The sequence below is a fragment of the Pongo abelii genome, chromosome 4, assembly GCF_028885655.2.
Source record: "Pongo abelii isolate AG06213 chromosome 4, NHGRI_mPonAbe1-v2.0_pri, whole genome shotgun sequence".
Lineage (NCBI taxonomy): Eukaryota > Metazoa > Chordata > Mammalia > Primates > Hominidae > Pongo > Pongo abelii.
The window spans coordinates 85,236,663-85,257,500 of record NC_071989.2 but is presented as its reverse complement, the minus strand read 5'-3'; the positions used below and the strand labels follow the sequence as shown (position 1 = coordinate 85,257,500).

At 36.8% G+C, this 20,838-nt stretch overlaps 1 protein-coding gene across 2 annotated transcripts in view; it reads left to right on the top strand.

The window, feature by feature from the left end:
• Positions 1 to 20,838, top strand: part of TBCA (tubulin folding cofactor A) — an 87,316-nt gene that overhangs the window by 48,561 nt on the left and 17,917 nt on the right. The window contains exon 2 of one of the 2 annotated variants that reach the window (XM_024247674.3): positions 12,705 to 12,771. The exons of the other annotated variant lie outside the window; for it this stretch is intronic. Within the exon in view, the coding sequence (XP_024103442.2) occupies positions 12,764 to 12,771 (8 nt within the window). The 5' untranslated portion in view covers positions 12,705 to 12,763. The remainder of the gene's footprint in view (positions 1 to 12,704; positions 12,772 to 20,838) is intronic. 2 annotated transcript variants of the gene reach the window in all.

Sequence of the window (20,838 nt, the reverse complement as noted above, 5' to 3'; positions counted from 1 at the left end):
TTACCACAGCATATAACATAAATGAGTGATTTAAGTTGCATAGGCAACAGTGACTAAAGGACCTTGCAGTGCCTGGAAAATAAAATTTCATGCAATGGACTACATGTATTTTTTTTTAAGGCCATTCTCAATTTTCCAGGAATTATAGTTTGGAAGAACAAGTAGTCCAGTAAGTTAAATCAGATGGTTGGGAATTTCCAAGTTCAGTTTCTCACAGCATTAAAGCTAGATATTTAGTCTGTTTTACCATACTAAAAATGCTACCCATCCCCCACATGATCTGGTCTATTTCAGATGTTTAAATTAGTGGATATTTGTTAATGAATGTTTAGAGATCTATAAATGGCAAATTTTATGTACTAATTTGTTCATAAACTCAAGTTTCTACAAGACCCCAGTTTTTATTATATAAGTGGTTAGTTAACATTTTCTAATGAAGCTATCTTACTTTAAAATTACTTTTTTTAAAAAAAATTGTAATACTTTATAAGATTTGTAGCTTAAGGACCATTGGACATTTATTACCGTTCAGTTAGTATATCTAAGGTAAAAAATAAACTTCCAGTAGGAAAAGTTGAATTGGATTTTTTTTTAAAAAAACCCATTTCATCAGCCATTATAATGTTACTATATAATTTTTCAAACTAAATATTTTTCTTGATAATACAGAAGATGGTATAGCTACTTTCTACTAAAATGTGAATTCAGTTGTAAGCAAATTAGAATTTTTTTAAATTAGAATTAAAAAAATTTAAAGTAGAATTTTATAGGACAGTTATAATGTTCCTTGTTTTATTTAATATTATACTATCATAGAGAGATATATGCTAGTATTAGTTTTGCTATTGTTAATGCCACATTAAGATGTAAACACCAATTTTATTTAAATTGATGATATTTTATTTTTTATAAATTGGAAATTTTGAACAGAATAGTTTATATTTAATGTTGTATAGAACTGCACCTTAGAAATTTAGAAACAAATTTATCAGTCACTAAAGTCAGAATTTTGCATATTACTTTTTCGTCATTTTGGATTCCAAGTTGATGGAATCTGGTTCACTAGCTCTTAATAAGCATGTTGAAAAAGTGTTCTGTGCTCGAATTAGTTTGAGAAGGGTTGAGTTAAACAAAGTTTAATATGTTTCTTTACTGTAAGATAACTCAAAAGCTGTCATTATGTGAAACCTTTAACAGGGGAGAGTGTACTTCCAAATACACTTTGGAATTTCCAAAAGTTTATTTTTGGAATTTGGTATTTCCAAAGCTTTATTTGTTCATAAAAACGTTGTTACTTTCGTTTACTTTTGCCATATCTATTAACATTTCTTTGAAGAGCATTCCTTTTTCCTCTGTAAAAGAAAGCAGTTGTTACCACATTTGAATGGCAGTTTGGTTATATTTACATGATCAATTAAAGGACAGATTTTCCCCTCATACATAATACAAGTTAGAGTCAGCTTGCTGTAATTATAGCTCCTGTGTCTTTGTTTAATCTCAAATGTTACAGTTATTACTTGGGGTTTTTAGGTTGACCAGAAAAAGGAATGTTTGTCACAGATGTATGTTTATGTATAATCATGATAGTCTATCCACAGTCAGGGTCCTGAAAGATTCTACCAAGTAATTCATCAGAAATAGTTCAGGAAGACTGTAGAACAACAGCTTGCAAAAAATTGTGATGCTCTTCAAATGCCATAAAAGACATAATTTATATTTTTTTTCTGTTTTTGTGAGATAAAGTTAGAGATTTTTCACGTTTTTACATGCTAAAACAATACTGTTCTCCTGTTTAAGCCTCCAGTTGTGAAAATGCAACATTTTAAAATAACGTTTACTGGCAAATTCAGGAAGTCAGGCTGTAAAATGACTATTTTACTCTGAGTAAACAGGTAAAGAATGAAAGGGTAAAATATTTGATACAGAATAGACTTTTTTTAAACTACAGGCTATAAATAAGGTGACTTAGACAAGAAAGATTTGGAGGGCTTCAGAGTCTTTCCTAGCTGTTAAAATTGTGTCAAGTACAGCTCTATGCCAAGTACCATTACCAAACTTTATTTAAAAGTAATTAAGCAGTTAAGGACTTATAACGTAGTTTTTTAAACTCCAAATTTTGATGTGGTAAAGTACAAATTAAATATACATTGAAAATGGACCCTTTAACACATACCAAATCACTGTATACGTATACCATCAGATAGGATTATTGTGTGAAAATTATTTGCAACGCTTGCGTTTTTCTGAATGAAAATTATTAATAATGATTATTTTGTCATTCTTTTGTACAAAAGGACTTAAGACTTCAATATCAGTAATATGAAAATAGAAATCTTCATACACGCTTCTTCTTGAACCATTTTGACTTAATGAACAAAATCTTAGTTCAATACACTGCGTAAACACATTACATATCAAAGTGCCTCTTTATAATGCCAATAATCCGAAAGCCATGAGTTCTCCGAAACCAACTAAGAAATCCCAGATTCTGCTCCCAAATTTTCTGATCAGTAATTTCAAGAATAACCTGAGTTGATGGGTCACCAAGAATAATTGCTGTAGGAAATATCATTAAATTGGGCTTATTTTATAGTTTGATAAAATTCAGATATCCTGACTAATGCTAACTTTTATTATCTGCGAGAAGCTAAAGTCATTTCCATCGAATATTTTCTTTACCCATTTAAAATAGTATGATAATCAATATTAGTTTGAAATAACCAAATAGCCCATCATCTGTCTGTTTTAGACAAACAACTATTTATTTCACAGAATAGAACAATAGAGTGACGATGTTGGATATTCTTCTCCTAATACTCTAGTTTGCCAGTGTCCTCTTTCAGATGCTACCTTTAAATCCTTTTTGGATCTAAGTAATATATAACAATTTTGGAAGGAAATTATGAATAATAAAAGTACAGATGCAGTTCATCCAAGGAGAACACTTATGTACCATGTTTTAGGTTCTCCACTTCTTTTAACGCATCTAAGATAGACTTTGCTTTTTAATTTTTTTATTTTTTTGAGACGGAGTCTCACTCTCTGACCCAGGCTGGAGTGCAGCAGTGTGATCTCAGCTCACTGCAACCTCGGCCTCTGGGGTTCAAGTGATTCTCCTACCTCAGCCTCCCAAGTAGCTGGGATTACAGGGCCCTGCCACTACGCCTGGCTAGTTTTTGTATTTTTAGTAGAGACAAGGTTTCACCATGTTGGCCAGGCTGGTCTTGAACTCCTGACCTTAGGTGATCCACCCGCCTCGGCCTCCCAAAGTGCTGGGATTACAGGCGAGAGCCACCGCGCCTGGCCGACTTGGCTTTTTTAGAAGTGTAATAACTGCGGGGGAGGAGCCAAGATGGCCGAATAGGAACAGCTCCGGTCTACAGCTCCCAGCGTGAGCGACGCAGAAGACGGGTGCTTTCTGCATTTGCATCTGAGGTACCGTGTTCATCTCACTAGGGAGTGCCAGACAGTGGGCGCAGGTCAGTGGGTGAGTGCACCGTGCGCCAGCCGAAGCAGGGGCGAGGCATTGCCTCACTCGGGAAACGCAAGGGGTCAGGGAGTTCCCTTTCCAGGGGTGACAGATGGCACCTGAAAAATCGGGCCACTCCCACCCGAATACTGTGCTTTTCCGACGGGCTTAGGAAACGGTGCCCCAGGAGAGTATAGCCCGCACCTGGCTCAGAGGGTCCTACGCCCACGGAGTCCCGCTGATTGCTAGCACAGCAGTCTGAGATCAAACAGCAAGTCGGCAGCGAGGCTGGGGGAGGGGCGCCCGCCATTGCCCAGGCTCCCTTAGGTAAACAAAGCAGCCTGGAAGCTTGAACTGGGTGGAGCCCACCAGAGCTCAAGGAGGCCTGCCTGCCTCTGTAGGCTCCACCTCTGGGGGCAGGGCACAGACAAACAAAAAGACAGCAGTAACCTCTGCAGACTTAAATGTCCCTGTCTGACAGCTTTGAGGAGAGCAGTGGGTCTCCCAGCACGCAACTGGAGATCTGAGAACGGGCTGACTGCCTCCTCAAGTGGGTCCCTGACCCCTGACCCCCGAGCAGCCTAACTGGGAGGCACCCCCCAGCAGGGGCAGACTGACACCTCACACGGCCGGCCAGGTACTCCAACAGACCTGCAGCTGAGGGTCCTGTCTGTTAGAAGGAAAACTAACAGAAAGGACATCCACACCAAAAACCCATCTGTACATCACCATCATCAAAGACCAAAAGTAGATAAAACCACAAAGATGGGGAAAAAACAGAGCAGAAGAACTGGAAACTCTAAAACGCAGAGTACCTCTCCTCCTCCAAAGCAGCGCAGTTCCTCACCAGCAACGGAACAAAGCTGGACGGAGAATGACTTTGACGAGCTGAGAGAAGAAGGCTTCAGACGATCAAATTACTCCGAGCTACGGGAGGATATTCAAACCAAAGGCAAAGAAGTTGAAAACTTTGAAAAAAATTTAGAAGAATGTATAACTAGAATAACCAATACAGAGAAGTGCTTAAAGGAGCTGATGGAGCTGAAAACCAAGGCTCGAGAACTACGTGAAGAATGCAGAAGCCTCAGGAGCCGATGCAATCAAATGCAAGAAAGGGTATCAGCCCTGGAAGATGAAATGAATGAAATGAAGCGAGAAGGGAAGTTTAGAGAAAAAAGAATAAAAAGAAACGAGCAAAGCCTCCAAGAAATGTGGGACTATGTGAAAAGACCAAATCTACGTCTGATTGGTGTACCTGAAAGTGACGGGGAGAATAGAACCAAGTTGGAAAACACTCTGCAGGATATTATCCAGGAGAACTTCCCCAATCTAGCAAGGCAGGCCAACATTCAGATTCAGGAAATACAGAGAACACCACAAAGATACTCCTCGAGAAGAGCAACTCCGAGACACATAATTGTCAGATTCACCAAAGTTGAAATGAAGGAAAAAATGTTAAGGGCAGCCAGAGAGAAAGGTCGGGTTACCATCAAAGGGAAGCCCATCAGACTAACAGCGGATCTCTCGGCAGAAACCCTACAAGCCAGAAGAGAGTGGGGGCCAATATTCAACATTCTTAAAGAAAAGAATTTTCAACCCAGAATTTCATATCCTGCCAAACTAAGCTTCATAAGTTAAGGAGAAATAATACTTTACAGACAAGCAAATGCTGAGAGATTTTGTCACCACCAGGCCTGCCCTAAAAGAGCTCCTGAAGGAAGCGCTAAACATGGAAAGGCACAACCGGTACCAGCCACTGCAAAATCATACCAAAATGTAAAGACCATCGAGACTAGGAAGAGACTGCATCAACTAACGAGCAAAATAACCAGCTAACATCATAATGACAGGATCAGATTCACACATAACAATATTAACTTTAAATGTAAATGGACTAAATGGTCCAATTAAAAGACACAGACTGGCAAATTGGATAAAGACTCAAGACCCATCAGTGTGCTGTATTCAGGAAACCCATCTCACGTGCAGAGACACACATAGGCTCAAAATGAAAGGATGGAGGAAGATCTACCAAGCAAATGGAAAACAAAAAAAGGCAGGGGTTGCAATCCTAGTCTCTGATAAAACAGACTTTAAACCAACAAAGATCAAAAGAGACAAAGAAGGCCATTACATAATGGTAAAGGGATTAATTCAACAAGAAGCGCTAACTATCCTAAATATATATGCACCCAATACAGGAGCACCCAGATTCATAAAGCAAGTCCTGAGTGACCTACAAAGAGACTTAGACTCCCACACATTAATAATGGGAGACTTTAACACCCCACTGTCAAGATTAGACAGATCAGCGACACAGAAAATCAACAAGGATACCCAGGAATTGAACTCAGCTCTGCACCAAGCAGACCTAATAGACATCTACAGAACTCTCCACCCCAAATCAACAGAATATACATTTTTTTCAGCACCACACCACACCTATTCCAAAATTGACCATATACTTGGAAGTAAAGCTCTCCTCAATAAATGTAAAAGAACAGAAATTATAACAAACTATCTCTCAGATCACAGTGCAATCAAGCTACAACTCAGGATTAAGAATCTCACTCAAAACCACTCAACTACGTGGAAACTGAACAACCTGCTCCTGAATGACTACTGGGTACATAACGAAATGAAGGCAGAAATAAAGATGTTCTTTGAAACCAACGAGAACCAAGACACAACATACCAGAATCTCTGGGATGCATTCAAAGCAGTGTGTAGAGGGAAATTTATAGCACTAAATGCCCACAAGAGAAAGCAGGAAAGATCCAAAATTGACACCCTAACATCACAATTAAAAGAACTAGAAAAGCAAGAGCAAAGACATTCAAAAGCTAGCAGAAGGCAAGAAATAACTAAAATCAGAGCAGAACTGAAGGAAATAGAGACACAAAAAACCCTTCAAAAAATAAATGAATCCAGGAGCTGGTTTTTTGAAAGGATCAACAAAATTGATAGACCGCTAGCAAGATTAATAAAGAAAAAAAGAGAGAAGAATCAAATAGATGCAATAAAAAATGATAAAGGGGATATCACCACTGATCCCACAGAAATACAAACTACCATCAGAGAATATTACAAACACCTCTATGTAAATAAACTAGAAAATCTAGAAGAAATGGATAAATTCCTCAACACATACACCCTCCCAAGACTAAACCAGGAAGAAGTTGAATCTCTGAATAGACCAATAACAGGAGCTGAAATTGTGGCAATAATCAATAGCTTACCAACCAAAAAAAGTCCAGGACCAGATGGGTTCACAGCCGAATTCTACCAGAGGTACAAGGAGGAGCTGGTACCATTCCTTCTGAAACTTCCAATCAATAGAAAAAGAGGGAATCCTCCTTAACTCATTTTATGAGGCCAGCATCATCCTGATACCAAAGCCTGGCAGAGACACAACAAAAAAAGAGAATTTTAGACCAATATCCTTGATGAACATTGATGCAAAAATCCTCAATAAAATACTGGCAAACAGAATCCAGCAGCACATCAAAAAGCTTATCCACCATGATCAAGTGGGCTTCATCCCTGGGATGCAAGGCTGGTTCAATATACGCAAATCAATAAATGTAATCCAGCATATAAACAGAACCAAAGTAAAAAACCACATGATTATCTCAATAGATGCAGAAAAGGCCTTTGACAAAATTCAACAACCCTTCATGCTAAAAACTCTCAATAAATTAGGTATTGATGGGTCGTATCTCAAAATAATAAGAGCTATTTATGACAAAGCCACAGCCAATATCATACTGAATGGGCAAAAACTGGAAGCATTCCCTTTGAAAACTGGCACAAGACAGGGATGCCCTCTCTCACCACTTCTATTCAACATAGTGTTGGAAGTTCTGGCCAGGGCAATTAGGCAAGAGAAGGAAATCAAGGGTATTCAATTAGGAAAAGAGGAAGTCAAATTGTCCCTGTTTGCAGATGACATGATCGTATATCTAGAAAACCCATTGTCTCAGCCCAAAATCTCATTAAGCTGATAAGCAACTTCAGCAAAGTCTCAGGATACAAAATCAATGTACAAAAATCACAAGCATTCTTATACATCAATAACAGACAAACAGAGAGCCAAATCATGAGTGAACTCCCATTCACAATTGCTTCCAAGAGAATAAAATACCTAGGAATCCAACTTACAAGGGATGTGAAGGACCTCTTCAAGGAGAACTACAAACCACTGCTCAAGGAAATAAAAGAGGATACAAACAAATGGAAGAACATTCCATGCTCATGGGTAGGAAGAATCAATATCGTGAAAATGGCCATACTGCCCAAGGTAATTTACAGATTCAATGCCATCCCCATCAAGTTACCAATGACTTTCTTCACAGAATTGGAAAAAACTACTTTAAAGTTCATATGGAACCAAAAAAGAGCCCGCATCGCCAAGTCAATCCTAAGCCAAAAGAACAAAGCTGGAGGCATCACGCTACCTGACTTCAAATTATACTACAAGGCTACAGTAACCAACACAGCATGGTACTGGTACCAAAACAGAGATATAGATCAATGGAACAGAACAGAGCCATCAGAAATAATGCCACATATCTACAACTATCTGATCTTTGACAAACCTGACAAAAACAAGAAATGGGGAAGGGATTCCCTATTTAATAAATGGTGCGGGGAAAACTGGCTAGCCATATGTAGAAAGCTGAAACTGGATCCCTTCCTTACACCTTATACAAAAATCAATTCAAGATGGATTAAAGACTTAAATGTTAGACCTAAAACCATAAAAACCCTAGAAGAAAACCTAGGCAATACCATTCAGGACATAGGCGGCATGGGCAAGGACTTCATGTATAAAACACCAAAAGCAATGGCAACAAAAGCCAAAATTGACAAATGGGATCTAATTAGACTAAAGAGCTTCTGCACAGCAAAGGAAACTACCATCAGAGTGAACAGGCAACCTACAAAATGGGAGAAAATGTTCGCAACCTACTCATCTGACAAAGGGCTAATATCCAGAATCTACAATGAACTCCAACAAATTTACAAGAAAAAAACAAACAACCCCATCAAAAAGTGGGCGAAGGACATGAACAGACACTTCTCAAAAGAAGACATTTATGCAGCCAAAAAACACATGAAAAAATGCTCACCATCACTGGCCATCAGAGAAATGCAAATCAAAACCACAATGAGATACCATCTCACACCAGTTAGAATGGCAATCATTAAAAAGTCAGGAAACAACAGGTGCTGGAGAGGATGTGGAGAAATAGGAACACTTTTACACTGTTGGTGGGACTGTAAACTAGTTCAACCCTTGTGGAAGTCAGTGTGGCGATTCCTCAGGGATCTAGAACTAGAAATTCCATTTGACCTAGCCATCCCATTACTGGGTATATACCCAAAGGACTATAAATCATGCTGCTATAAAGACACATGCACACGTATGTTTATTGCAGCATTATTCACAATAGCAAAGACTTGGAACCAACCGAAATGTCCAACAATGATAGACTGGATTAAGAAAATGTGGCACATATACACCATGGAATACTATGCAGCCATAAAAAATGATGAGTTCACGTCCTTTGTAGGGACATGGGTGAAATTGGAAATCATCATTCTCAGTAAACTATCGCAAGAACAAAAAACCAAACACCGCATATTCTCACTCATAGGTGGGAATTGAACAATGAGAACACATGGACACAGGAAGGGGAACATCACACTTCGGGGACTGTTGTGGGGTGGGGGGAGGGAGGAGGGATAGCATTGGGAGATATACCTAATGCTAGATGACGAGTTGGTGAGTGCAGCGCACCAGCATGGCACATGTATACATATGTAACTTACCTGCACGTTGCGCACATGTACCATAGAGCCTAAAGTATAATAATAATAATAAAAAGAAAAAAAATTAAAAGTGTAATAACTGCATCATACTCTTGACTCAAATTGAGCTTGCAGACAACTTAGCTATTTTCCCCATGATGTTCAACAAGGCAGTCCTACTTTATCTAGTAATTGTATAGTCTCACTTAAAAACAAAATAAAACCCCTCACATGCAGAACTTTACCCCATCCATCCGTGTTTCCTTCTGTCTTTCTCAGGCTTAGCCAAACCAGTTACAATGAGAGGTTTCTAGTGAACGATATCGCAAAGGTTGTGAGATGAGAGCGTGATTACTATGTTGACAGCTCAAGTTGGGAAGGGTATCATTTTAGAGAGAGATGATAATGATCTCAGTTTTCAGCCTGCTTCAGTTGCTAGTGGGGATGTCTAAATAGAGATGTTACAAAGGCAGTTAGAAATATGGGTCTGGACAGAGGATAAAAAGTCAAATGTACAGAGAGATTTGTGATTTTAGGTGGTAATTAAAACTGTCAGAGTGATTTGTATGGAGATGAAGCAGCTGTGGGAGGTGCTATTGCTTTCTCATATAAACTCAAGCAGAAGCTATTTACAGTGTCTTTAGCCCTTTCAGTAGTATGCACTTTTTAATGTCACTGACATCTCAGGACCTTTGAGGGACCTTTTAAGGGACAGTGTAGAGGATTCATAAAATAATGAGTTTTATATTTGTGTTTTTTGAATTTTCACTCTAAGATTTATTCATTTATTAATCCTTGAGATTCATAGTATTGAAAAAAGTGATATTGATTTTATGTTTGACATGCATCATTTTAGCTGTTTCTAAAATGTCTAACTTATTTTTAAAAATTAATTAAAGCACACATTCTACTTCAGCAATTAATAAAACTTGAACCGTCTCCAGTTTAATGGATTAATTAATGGTTACTGGGAAACTATAAGGTAACAAATACCATGAAATTAAACATTCATTTTCTTTCATTTAGGGTACAAGAAATTGAGAACATGTTGCTTCCAGTGGTGGGAACTGAGTGGCTGGGGGCAGGGTGTGTAGGTGGTGGGTTGCCTTTTCACAGTATATTCTTTTGTGCTATTCAAATATTGAACCATGGAATGATTTTACTTTGGAAACAGATCAAAGAAATTTAAATTTTGAAAATTGCTTCATTTACTTTAAACATACGATTGTCTTTTATGTAGAAAATATTGACACTTGAAGTTAGAAGTCATGATTTCACATCCTGTTTTCATCATTTCCTGGACAGCTGGCCTTTCACTTCTTTGAATTGCAGGTTCTGATTTGAAAATGAGGCTGATGATAGTTGCCCTGCTTACCATGCAGGGTAATTATGAGTTATTTCATTCAGCAAATATATCTGTGAGGCATATATCCTGCTAGGTGTGATATGAGACATATTTCCACTCCTTGGGGGATTTATTTTTAAGTGTCGAAGTAGACAAAATTTCAACTTATTGTGATGATGCAGGTAAATATGCTATGAAGATACATAGACATAGGATCCACAGTGTCAGCTTGGGAGAGTGGAAGGATTGGTGTTAGAGTGGTCCTCCTGGAAGACAGGACATTTATTTGAGTTAAGTTTTGAAGAATGAGTTGATTGGGAGAGGATGAGGAGAGGAGACATTCCATTCAGAACAAGCAGCATCTCCAGCCCCATCTCATTTTATGTGTTACTGGGTAGCACATTTTTGTTTTAAGTTTTGTTAGGAGAGGATACTGTAGCAGGTTCTTCCTTAGTTTTGCTGACTGTTGACATCTTGACTATAATTCTCAAAAAGTTTGGGAACAGTGAAAAATCTCACTTAGGACTTTATAATGACCACAAGGATTAGTGGAAAGTGACTAAAACTCACTAAATTTTAACTACGTACATTGTAGTGTATAGACCATTAGCACTAAATCATCAGTTTCTGATGTCAACCTTAGTTCTTCCATACTAAGGAACTAGTGAGAATTCTTAATTAATGCAGTTGACTTGCATTTTTCCAATTGACTAGACTTTTTTCTTCCTGCATCCAAGTAGTAAGTGGATACACTTCCTGGTGCCATATTGTTTCCTTTGAAGCACAGTGAAACTTCTTACCCCGTAATGGTCTATAGATTTAGTATCTAGCTACTTAATTCCCACCCTCCATTAAGTTGCAGTTTATAGGCCTTGATATTTTACTATTTAACACCTAATATCCTGTAAGTTACAGAAATACTTTGAAAATGTAATGTAAATAGATGGTAATATTATTTATTCTGGCTATTATCCTTTAGTAGCCACCATGATTATTAAAAACAAAGTGGTCTTGGTTTGTTTTTTGTTTTTTGTTGTTTTGAGACAGAATTTCACTCTTGTTGCCCAGGCTGGAGTGCAGTGGTGCGATCACAGCTCACCACAACCTCTGCCTCCTGGGTTCAAGGGATTCTCCTGCCTCAGCCTCCCGAGTAGCTGGGATTACAGGCCTGCGCCACCTCGCCTGGCTAATTTTGTATTTTTTAGTAGAGACAGAGTTTCTCCATGTTGTTCAGGTTGGTCTGGAACTCCCGACCTCTGGTGATCTGCCGGCCTCAGCCTCCCAAAAGTGCTGGGATTACAGGCGTGAGCCACAGCCCCCGGCCTTTTTTTTTTCTTTTGAGACAGAGTTTCACTGTTGTTTGCCAGGCTGGAGTGTAATGGCACAATCTCAGCTCACTGCAACCTCTGCCTCTTGGTTTAAGCAATTCTTCTGCCTCAGCCTCCCGAGTAGTTGGGATTACAGGCGTGCACCACTATGCCTGGCTAATTTTTTAATATTTTTAGTAGAGACGGGGTTTTACCATGTTGGTCAGGGTAGTCTCGAACTCCTGACCTCAGGTGATCCGCCCACCTTGGCCTCCCAAAGTGCTGGGATTACAGACATGAGCCACTGCACCCGACTAAAAGCAAAAACAAGTTTACACTGTTTTAAGTGTGAAATACAGACTTTTACACAAAATTTATATGGAACATTTTTTAATATAGTGGAAAACATAAAACTGGGGATTGTATAGGTAATTTAATCTTACTTTCTTCATGTTTATTTGTAGATAGGGAAAAAACGAGATACTTCAATTTCTAAATGATTTGTTTAGAATGAATTAGTCTAAAGTAGGAAAGCATTATTTCTGTACTTACAGAACAATCTTCTGCTGTTAGTGACTATCATTTTAGATGTTTTAGCTTCAAGTAACAGAAAACAAAACTGTATGTGGCTTAACTATAAGGATATTTATTATCGCCTGCAATAAGAAAACTAGAAGCAGTATGCTTTTACAGTTGGTTGATTTAGTAATTCAGTACCATCATCAAAGACTGCAGTTCTCTGACTATATTGACTTGTCTTTTTGGGCAGGATTTCCTCATGATCCCAAGGTGTCTGACACAAGTGGCACGTGTCACACACAGGTGACAATGTCCAGGTGAGAAAATGGATTATATCCCGTTTATGAGCAATGACAACCTTCTCAGAACCCCCAGCAGATGTCTCTTACGTAGCTTTGGCCAGAATTGGGTCATTTGCACATGCCTAAACTATCACTTGGAAAAGGGGGTAAAATCATTGTGATTGGCTTCTTCCTTTGAAGGGCATGACTTCTTGGCTGATCATAAGCAAAACTGGATTCTGTTGACAAGTAGGAAGTGGAGGAATGGTTGCTGGGTAGGCAACTAACAATGCCTGCTGTAATTGAACACATTTAGACTTTTATGTTCAAATGTTTGAGAATTACTTAAATTAGTAGCTAAGGATATGGCGTTTAACAGTTCTTTGGCGCTTAACAAATGTGAGAACTTAGACAAGGTACTGAAGCTCCATTAATTTGGATTTAGTAGTTACTAAAATGGGAATAATACTAGTACCTGTTTGGTTTGTTTTGAGGACTTAAATGATATATGTGGCATTTAGCATGCCTTGGCACGCTGCTTGGTTCATAGTAAGTGGTCAGTATGTGTTAGCTGCTTTTATCATCATATTGAATTTTTATTTATCTCAAGTGATTCAAGCTTTTGCCTAAATTCATTACATATTATGTTTTATGATATACCAATATCGTAACTGTCTGTTCTTAAATTATAACTGTTGAACTTCACCAAATGGCAAAAAAGTTTTAGGAGAGCAGATTTGTTGATGCCCGTTGGAAATGCTAAAACCTCAGATGTCATTCATCCAACCTAACTTCTTTCATCAGTGTTATCAATCTTTAGCTTAATTTCATTAGTAGTATCATTTTTTGATCAGCTTCCTGAAATACAGTAACTTAGATTTTATTCATTTCTGAAATATTGATGTCTTCATTAACTTCTATTTTTATTGACTCTTTTAAAAACATTGTGGAGAGGCATAATTAAAAAGAGATTGTAAAATAGAGATAATACTACTTAAATAGGGTCATAAGTATTAAATGCGATACAGTACCTAAAGGTCTGTTCATATAAGGCCCTCAATTTAAGTTTCTTCTTTTCCGTAATCCCTCACACAACACAAATCTTAAATATACTGTTCGTTTCTTCAGCGACAGGAGAGTTCGTTACCAGCTATATCAGTAGAGGAGAACTGTATATAACAGGGAAAAGGAAATTATACTAGAGGCTTCAAATGGGGATTTAATACAAGGAATTAATGACACAGGTGTTGGTATAATTTTTATAGAATGCCAAACTCTCATTAGTTGATCAGGAGTCATCTTACCCACTTTTTACAGCATGCTTTTTCTTAAACTAAATGTTATTAACTGCTTATTATGTTCTAGGCACTGTGGGAACTAGCCTGCCCAAAGAAGACTTTTTATAAATCCAGGTTAAATGGATTCTCTTTTTCACCAATTGTTTCATATTAAACCATAACCATTTGTTGCATGTGTGCTTTTGCGGGTGTGCGTGTGTGTGTGTCAGGGATGAGGTTCCTGGAGTTTCTAGTTGTTTTCATTTTTATAATTGAGAGAAAAAACATGACTTCTTTATTATATCATTAATATCTTCTACCTTATTACTCATTGTCTCTGTTCCTTAGAATCTATTCCATCCTTCTTAAAGATGTTTCCATAAGAGCTCACACTAAGATCCTCATTTAGACTGTTTTCCAGGCATATAGCATAGTGTTAACTTTGGGATATATTTTTCCTTTGTTAGGGATTATGTTGACAACGACTTCCTGGTTTCATGGCTTCTTTTCTTGATTTTCGTCTTCAATTTGCTGGAGTACATTAAGTAAATTTCTCAGGTGACATAGTAGATCAACTTTTTACATTTTTATGTAACTAAAAATAGATCCCTTGGCCTATAACTTCTTTCATCAGTTATTTACATAGCTTATTGCCTCTTTGAAATCTTAACTCATGTGTCCTCTTCTCAAAGAGACAATCCTATTTTAAATTGCAAACCCTCTGTATTACCAGTCCTCCTTCACGGCTTTTTCTCCATAGCACTTTTCACAATCTAACATGTTACATATTTTGCTTATTTAATTTTATTTCCCCACTAAAAAGTGCCATAGGGCAGGGATTTTTGTAGTTCATTGCTGTATCCTTGATACATAAAATCATACCTGGCACATAGTAGCCCTTTAATAAATAATTGTTGGCCGGGTGCGGTGGCTCACGCCTGTAATCCCAGCACTTTGGGAGGCCGAGGCAGGCAGATCACAAGGTCAGGAGATCAAGACCATCTTGGCTAACACGGTGAAACCCCGTCTCTACTAAAAATACAAAACATTAGCCGGGCGTGGTGGTGGGTGCCTGTAGTCCCAGCTACCCGGGAGGCTGAGGCAGGAGAATGGCATGAACCTGGGAGGCGGAGCTTGCAGTGGGCTGAGATTGCACCATTGCACTCCAGCCTGGGCAACAGAGACAGACTCCATCTCAAAAAAAAAAATAATAATAATAATAATAATTGTTAAGTCAGTTAATGAATTTTCTTCTCCACCTTTTATTATAGTTATGAATCCAGGTTATAAATCATTTTCTCTCAAAACTTTGAAGGGATTGCACCATCTCCTGATATCTACTGTTATTAATGAGAAGTGTAAGTCAATCTGATTCTTCCTCTTACAGATGACCTACTCTCTTTTTGAAAGCTTTAATTTTTATGGAGCTCTGGAAATTCTTTTTTTGTTTGTTTTTTTGAGATGGAGTCTCACTCTGTTGCCCAGGCTGGAATGCAGTGGTACGATCTTGGCTCACTGCAGCCTCCGCCTCCCAGGTTCAAGCGATTCTCCTGGCTCAGCCTCCCAAGTAGCTGGGATTACAGGCACCTGCCACCACACCTGACTAATTTTTGTATTTTTAGTAGAGATGGGTTTCACCATGTTGGGCAGGCTGATGTCGAACTCCTGACCTCGAGTGATCTTCCCACCTTGACCTCCCAGAAGTGCTGGGATTACAGGCGTTGAGCCACTGGAAATCCTTAATGTACATAGATGGTTTTTTTTTTTTTTCCCAATGGATTCTGCCTGCTTCTAAAAGGCACTTATGAAGCCCTTTCAGTTAAGATTGCTTTTCTTTTCCAGCTTTGGGAAATTTTATTCTTTAAAAAAAAAAAAATCTTTACTTGCTTTGTTTCTGTTCTGTCTGTAACTCCTGTGGGATATATAATGAACCTATCAGCTTCGTCTTATTTTCCCATGGTGTTTCATTTCTCTCATTTTAATTTTACTTTGCTGTGGTGTAAACTTTAATATGCTTATTAATGTTTAAATAGTTAAATTTGGCATATTTTCTTTGACTAAAATAAAAAATCATAGGCTAAAATAGGAGTAGATTGATTTAATATTTGCATTTTGTCATTCACTAATAACTAATGACAAAGTTTGACTTATCACATTATTAGAAAAAGTAATTGTTAAGAAATGATTACTGGTTGACTGGAAAAGGAGTTAATTTCACATTATGCACTATGTATTTAAAATATTTTTTTAGGAAGAAAATGTTTCATGTCTATAAAATTTGTAGGTAGGGATGCTCATCACAGTATTATTTATAATATGGGAATGGCTTAAATATCCAATAGGATAATACTTCAATATGCTATCATCTCAGTACTATGAAATACTTCACAATCACTAACAGCTGTATTTTCAAAGAACATGTAATGACATTGGAAGTGATTATTATCCAAATTATTGTTATTTATTAGTATTATTATATATTTTTTGAGACAATCTTGCTCTGTTCTTCAGGCTGGAATGCAGTGGCACAATTATAGCTTACTGCATCCTTGACTCCCTAGGCTCCAGGGATCCTCCCACCTCAGACTCCTGAGTAGCTGGAACTACAGAGGCATGCCACCACGCCTGGCTAATTTTTAAAAATTTTTTGTATGGACAAAATCTCGCCATGTTGCCCAGGTTGATCTCAGACTCCTGGCCTCAAGTGGTCCTCCTGCCTCAGCCTCCCAGAGTGTTGGGATTACAGATGTGAGCCACTGTACCTGGCCCAAATTATTTTTTTATATATCTAAATATAAATTTTCACACACACATGTTGAGATAAAAAGGCTACTGGACAATACTCAAAATGTTAATACAGGTCCATAATCCCTTACTTTGAAAACCCTTGGGCCCATGTGTTTGTGAATTCCAAATCTTTCAAATTTTATAAAAGTAATATATATTTCCATAATAGCATCTGGAGAAGTGCTCTACAATCGTACACATTAATATTTCTGCAGTGAAACATAACTATTCACATTAAATGGTACACATAAATTCTATAAATCATTTTACCTCATTTGAGGTTACACTTTGCTGCTAAATGAGTTTGTTTCAAACAATAAACAATGTTCTTTTTTTAAAACCTCTTTGGGTTTCAAAATTATGTGTATTTTGAATCTGTACTGATTATGAATGATTTTTAAAATTTTGGTTTTTTATAATTTTTTATAAATATGTACATATGTACATTACAGAAAAATATCTTAATACAAATTTTAAAATACATACTTGTCTTCAACTTTCTTATTAAATCTTAGCCTTTCCTACAAACGAGAGAAGAGCCAAATTCACCAGAAGGTACTAATTCCTTGATTCAACAAATATTTATCCAGTAAATACTAGAGAGAAAGCTAATACTATTTTAATAAGCATAAAGATGCTTAGCCTTATTAGAGAAATATTTCAAACCATAATAGAAACACTATTTCACACTCTTCTGATTGTCAGAAATTTAATAATTCTGACAATCCTAGTTCACCAGGATGCCAAGAAGTAGGAAATTTCATACACTACAGATTGAATGTCAACTGATAAAACTACTTTGGAAAGCAATTTGATGATATTTAGTGAAGTAGAAGTTGTATCTGTACTCTATAAAACCTCTTTAGCATCATCTGACTTGTCATCAGTACATTGATTTGTACTGTTTAAGAGTGGAACCTTTGTTATTTCTCATACCACATCTTACCCTAGCCTTTATTCACTATAATTTTACATGCTTGCATTATTGGGTTCTCACTAACTGAGTGATTTTTTTTTTTTTTTCTTTTTCAGGGCAACACATGCTATTCAATAACTTGTTTCCTGGGCCTTTTCACAAAATACGACTTTTTAAGCAAAAACGTAACTTGTATTTATTTTGATATTCCAATAACCATGCAAATACGCAGCACCTTTACTTATCCCATGTGATGGGTAGTTAAGTAACTCTTTAGTGTTGCTGGAGCCATTGCTGCTGTTTTCCATAGACAAGCACAATGAAGTAGGATGACTTGGATTACCGATCAGAATTATCTGTGGGCTTAGGCATAGAATCCTCCTCTTCTATAGTATACTTCTTCAAAAGTTACCATGTTGTTCTTATTGCTCAGTTTTTGTGAATCACTTTTTTTCTGCTTCAGAATTGTTTTATAAATATGTATTTCTATCTTTAAATTGAAAATGTTAAAAGACAATAGTGAGATTTCTAGACTCAATTTTTTATTCATTCAACCAACATTGAGTGCCTACTATGTAGGAAGATCAATTAAACAATATGAATACAACCTAATCCTCTCTTCAAGGAACTTAAGACCTAGCAAGTAAGTGGCTTCGGTGTAGTGTGTTAATGCTAATATAATTAAGTAGGTGATGGATAGAATTAAGTGGAAGTCTTTCAAGTCGGGGTAGCAACCCTTTTTTGTAAAGGACCAGATATTATATTTTAGGTTTTGCAGGCCATATGGTTCTTCTATCACAACTACTCTTCTCTGCTCTTATAGCTTGAAAACAGCCATGCATGATACATAAATGAATGAGTATAGCTGTGTTCCAGTAAAACTTTATTTATGGATATTAAATTTGAATTCTGTAATTTCATATGACAAATCTTTTAAAAAATTTTTAGCCATTCAAAAATGTAAAAACTGTTCATAGCTCTGAGACTATACAAAAACAGATGACCGACCAGATTTGGCTTCCTGGCCATAGTTTGCCTACCCCTGTTTAAGTCTTTGAATTATAAGATGATATGGAATGGACCTCTCTTTAATAGCCTGTCCAATTCCAGCTACTTTCATTGCTAGGGGAATTTAGTCACATACCAGGTTTAGAAGTATTGAAAGTCTCATTGCTAATCCAGTAGTTTCTGAATATCCTTGATATTCTGAATAATGATCATGATTATATAATGATAGTGATAATAAAACAACAATAATAATACTGTTGCATTGATAATATGCACACAGGTCCCAAATTCATAGCCGTGCAAAGGCCAAGTGTGATGCCTGACTGTTAAGGAAACAGGGAGTTATGTGAATTGGGGCAAAGGAATAGCACGTTAACCATCTATAGGAGACCACAGCCACCACTTAGCTCCAGCCAGTAGTGGGAATGCAGCCCTCATGTTTCCTGATGAAAACATCCAAGAGAAGCCAGAAATTCAGATGTATATGTCAAATCTCCCAGCTTTTTAATGTGACAACATATTTTTTTAAACAAATATTCTTTGTTTTTAATATTGTGAGTCAAATAAAATCATCTTTAGGTTTCATTTAAGCAGTCTGGTAATTTGCTATCTCTGTCGTAACAAGTTTCTTTTACTATTTAAAGGGAACTTTTTTAGAGAAACATCTTTTGTGGTATGCATCAATGATTTTATTTTAAAATTTTATATCTCAAAGTGTATTTTATTTTAATATTGAAAATTATTGTTAAAACAATTTTAAATTATAAATCAAATGGAGATTTCTGTATCTGACATTCACATGTTTCAGTTGTCATGCTTGAATATGTCAGTACTTGCAGCTTTCTCCTGAAGCTGACTTCATGGTCACAGCTTTCTTTTTCCTTTTTGCCAACAGCTTTATTGAGATATAATTCACATACCATACAATTAACCCATTTTAAGTCTACAGTTTACTGGCTTTTAGTATATTCACAGAGTTGTGCAACTATCACCACAATCATTTTTAGAACATGTTTCTTACCCCCAAAAGAAACCTTATACCCTTTAGCTATCACCTTTCCAATTCCCCTGTTGTCCCCAGTCCTAAGCAACCACTAATCTACTTTACGTTTCTATAGATTTGCCTGTTCTGGATATGTCCTATAATAAAATCATACAATATGTAGCCTTTTATGTCAGGCTTCTTTTTTACTTAGCATGTTTTCAGGGTTCATCCATGTTGTGGCTTGAATCAGCACTTTATTTTTTTTATTGCCCAATACTCTGTTTTCTGGATATACCACATTTTCCATTGGTTATTAGACTTCCACATTTTGCCTGTCATGCCTAATGTTGCTGTAAACATCCATAGACATGTTTTCTGTGGGCATATATTTTTATTTTTCTAGGGTATGTACCTAGAAATGGAATTGTCAGGACATATGGTTACTCTGTTTAACTTTTTGAGGAATAAACTTTTCTAAAGCTACTATACCAATTTTGATTGCCATCAGCAATGTTTGATGGTTCCAATTTCTCTGCATCCTTGCCATCTTGCCAACACCCAGATGGAGAAAGCTATTTTTAATGCATATGGGCTATGAAAGCTTTTTCTTCTGCTGTTTAGATACTGTGTATATATGAATGTTAATATTTTCTTAGACTATACTTTTATATTACAACTTTAAACAACTAGAATTAGGGAAGATTGAGCTATTATGATTAATTTAATTTGGATTATCTATGGGATAATCAGTAGAACTTTGTATTGCAATATTTCTTATTGTTGAAACTTTTCCTGATGTACTTTTTTTAAAATACTTTTTCTTACTTTAGTAAGTAAACACTAGTTTGTTTCCACCACTTGTCTGTGACAGAACTGCATCTAAATTATCTATCCCAGCTCCTTGCACAAGGAAAGTCTGGCATAAAATTAAATGCACAATAAATACTTGTTAAATGATTTTGTTGTTAAAAAATAATCCAGTCTTTCTTTGTTTTGGATTTGACATGCAATCTACTGAATTTTCCCCTGCCAGTACACTGAACTTTTATCATTGTGCTGTTTCAGATACATATATAAAGGTTTGGAAGACATATTTAAAAAAAAAAAAAAAGACAGTTGTATTAGTATAT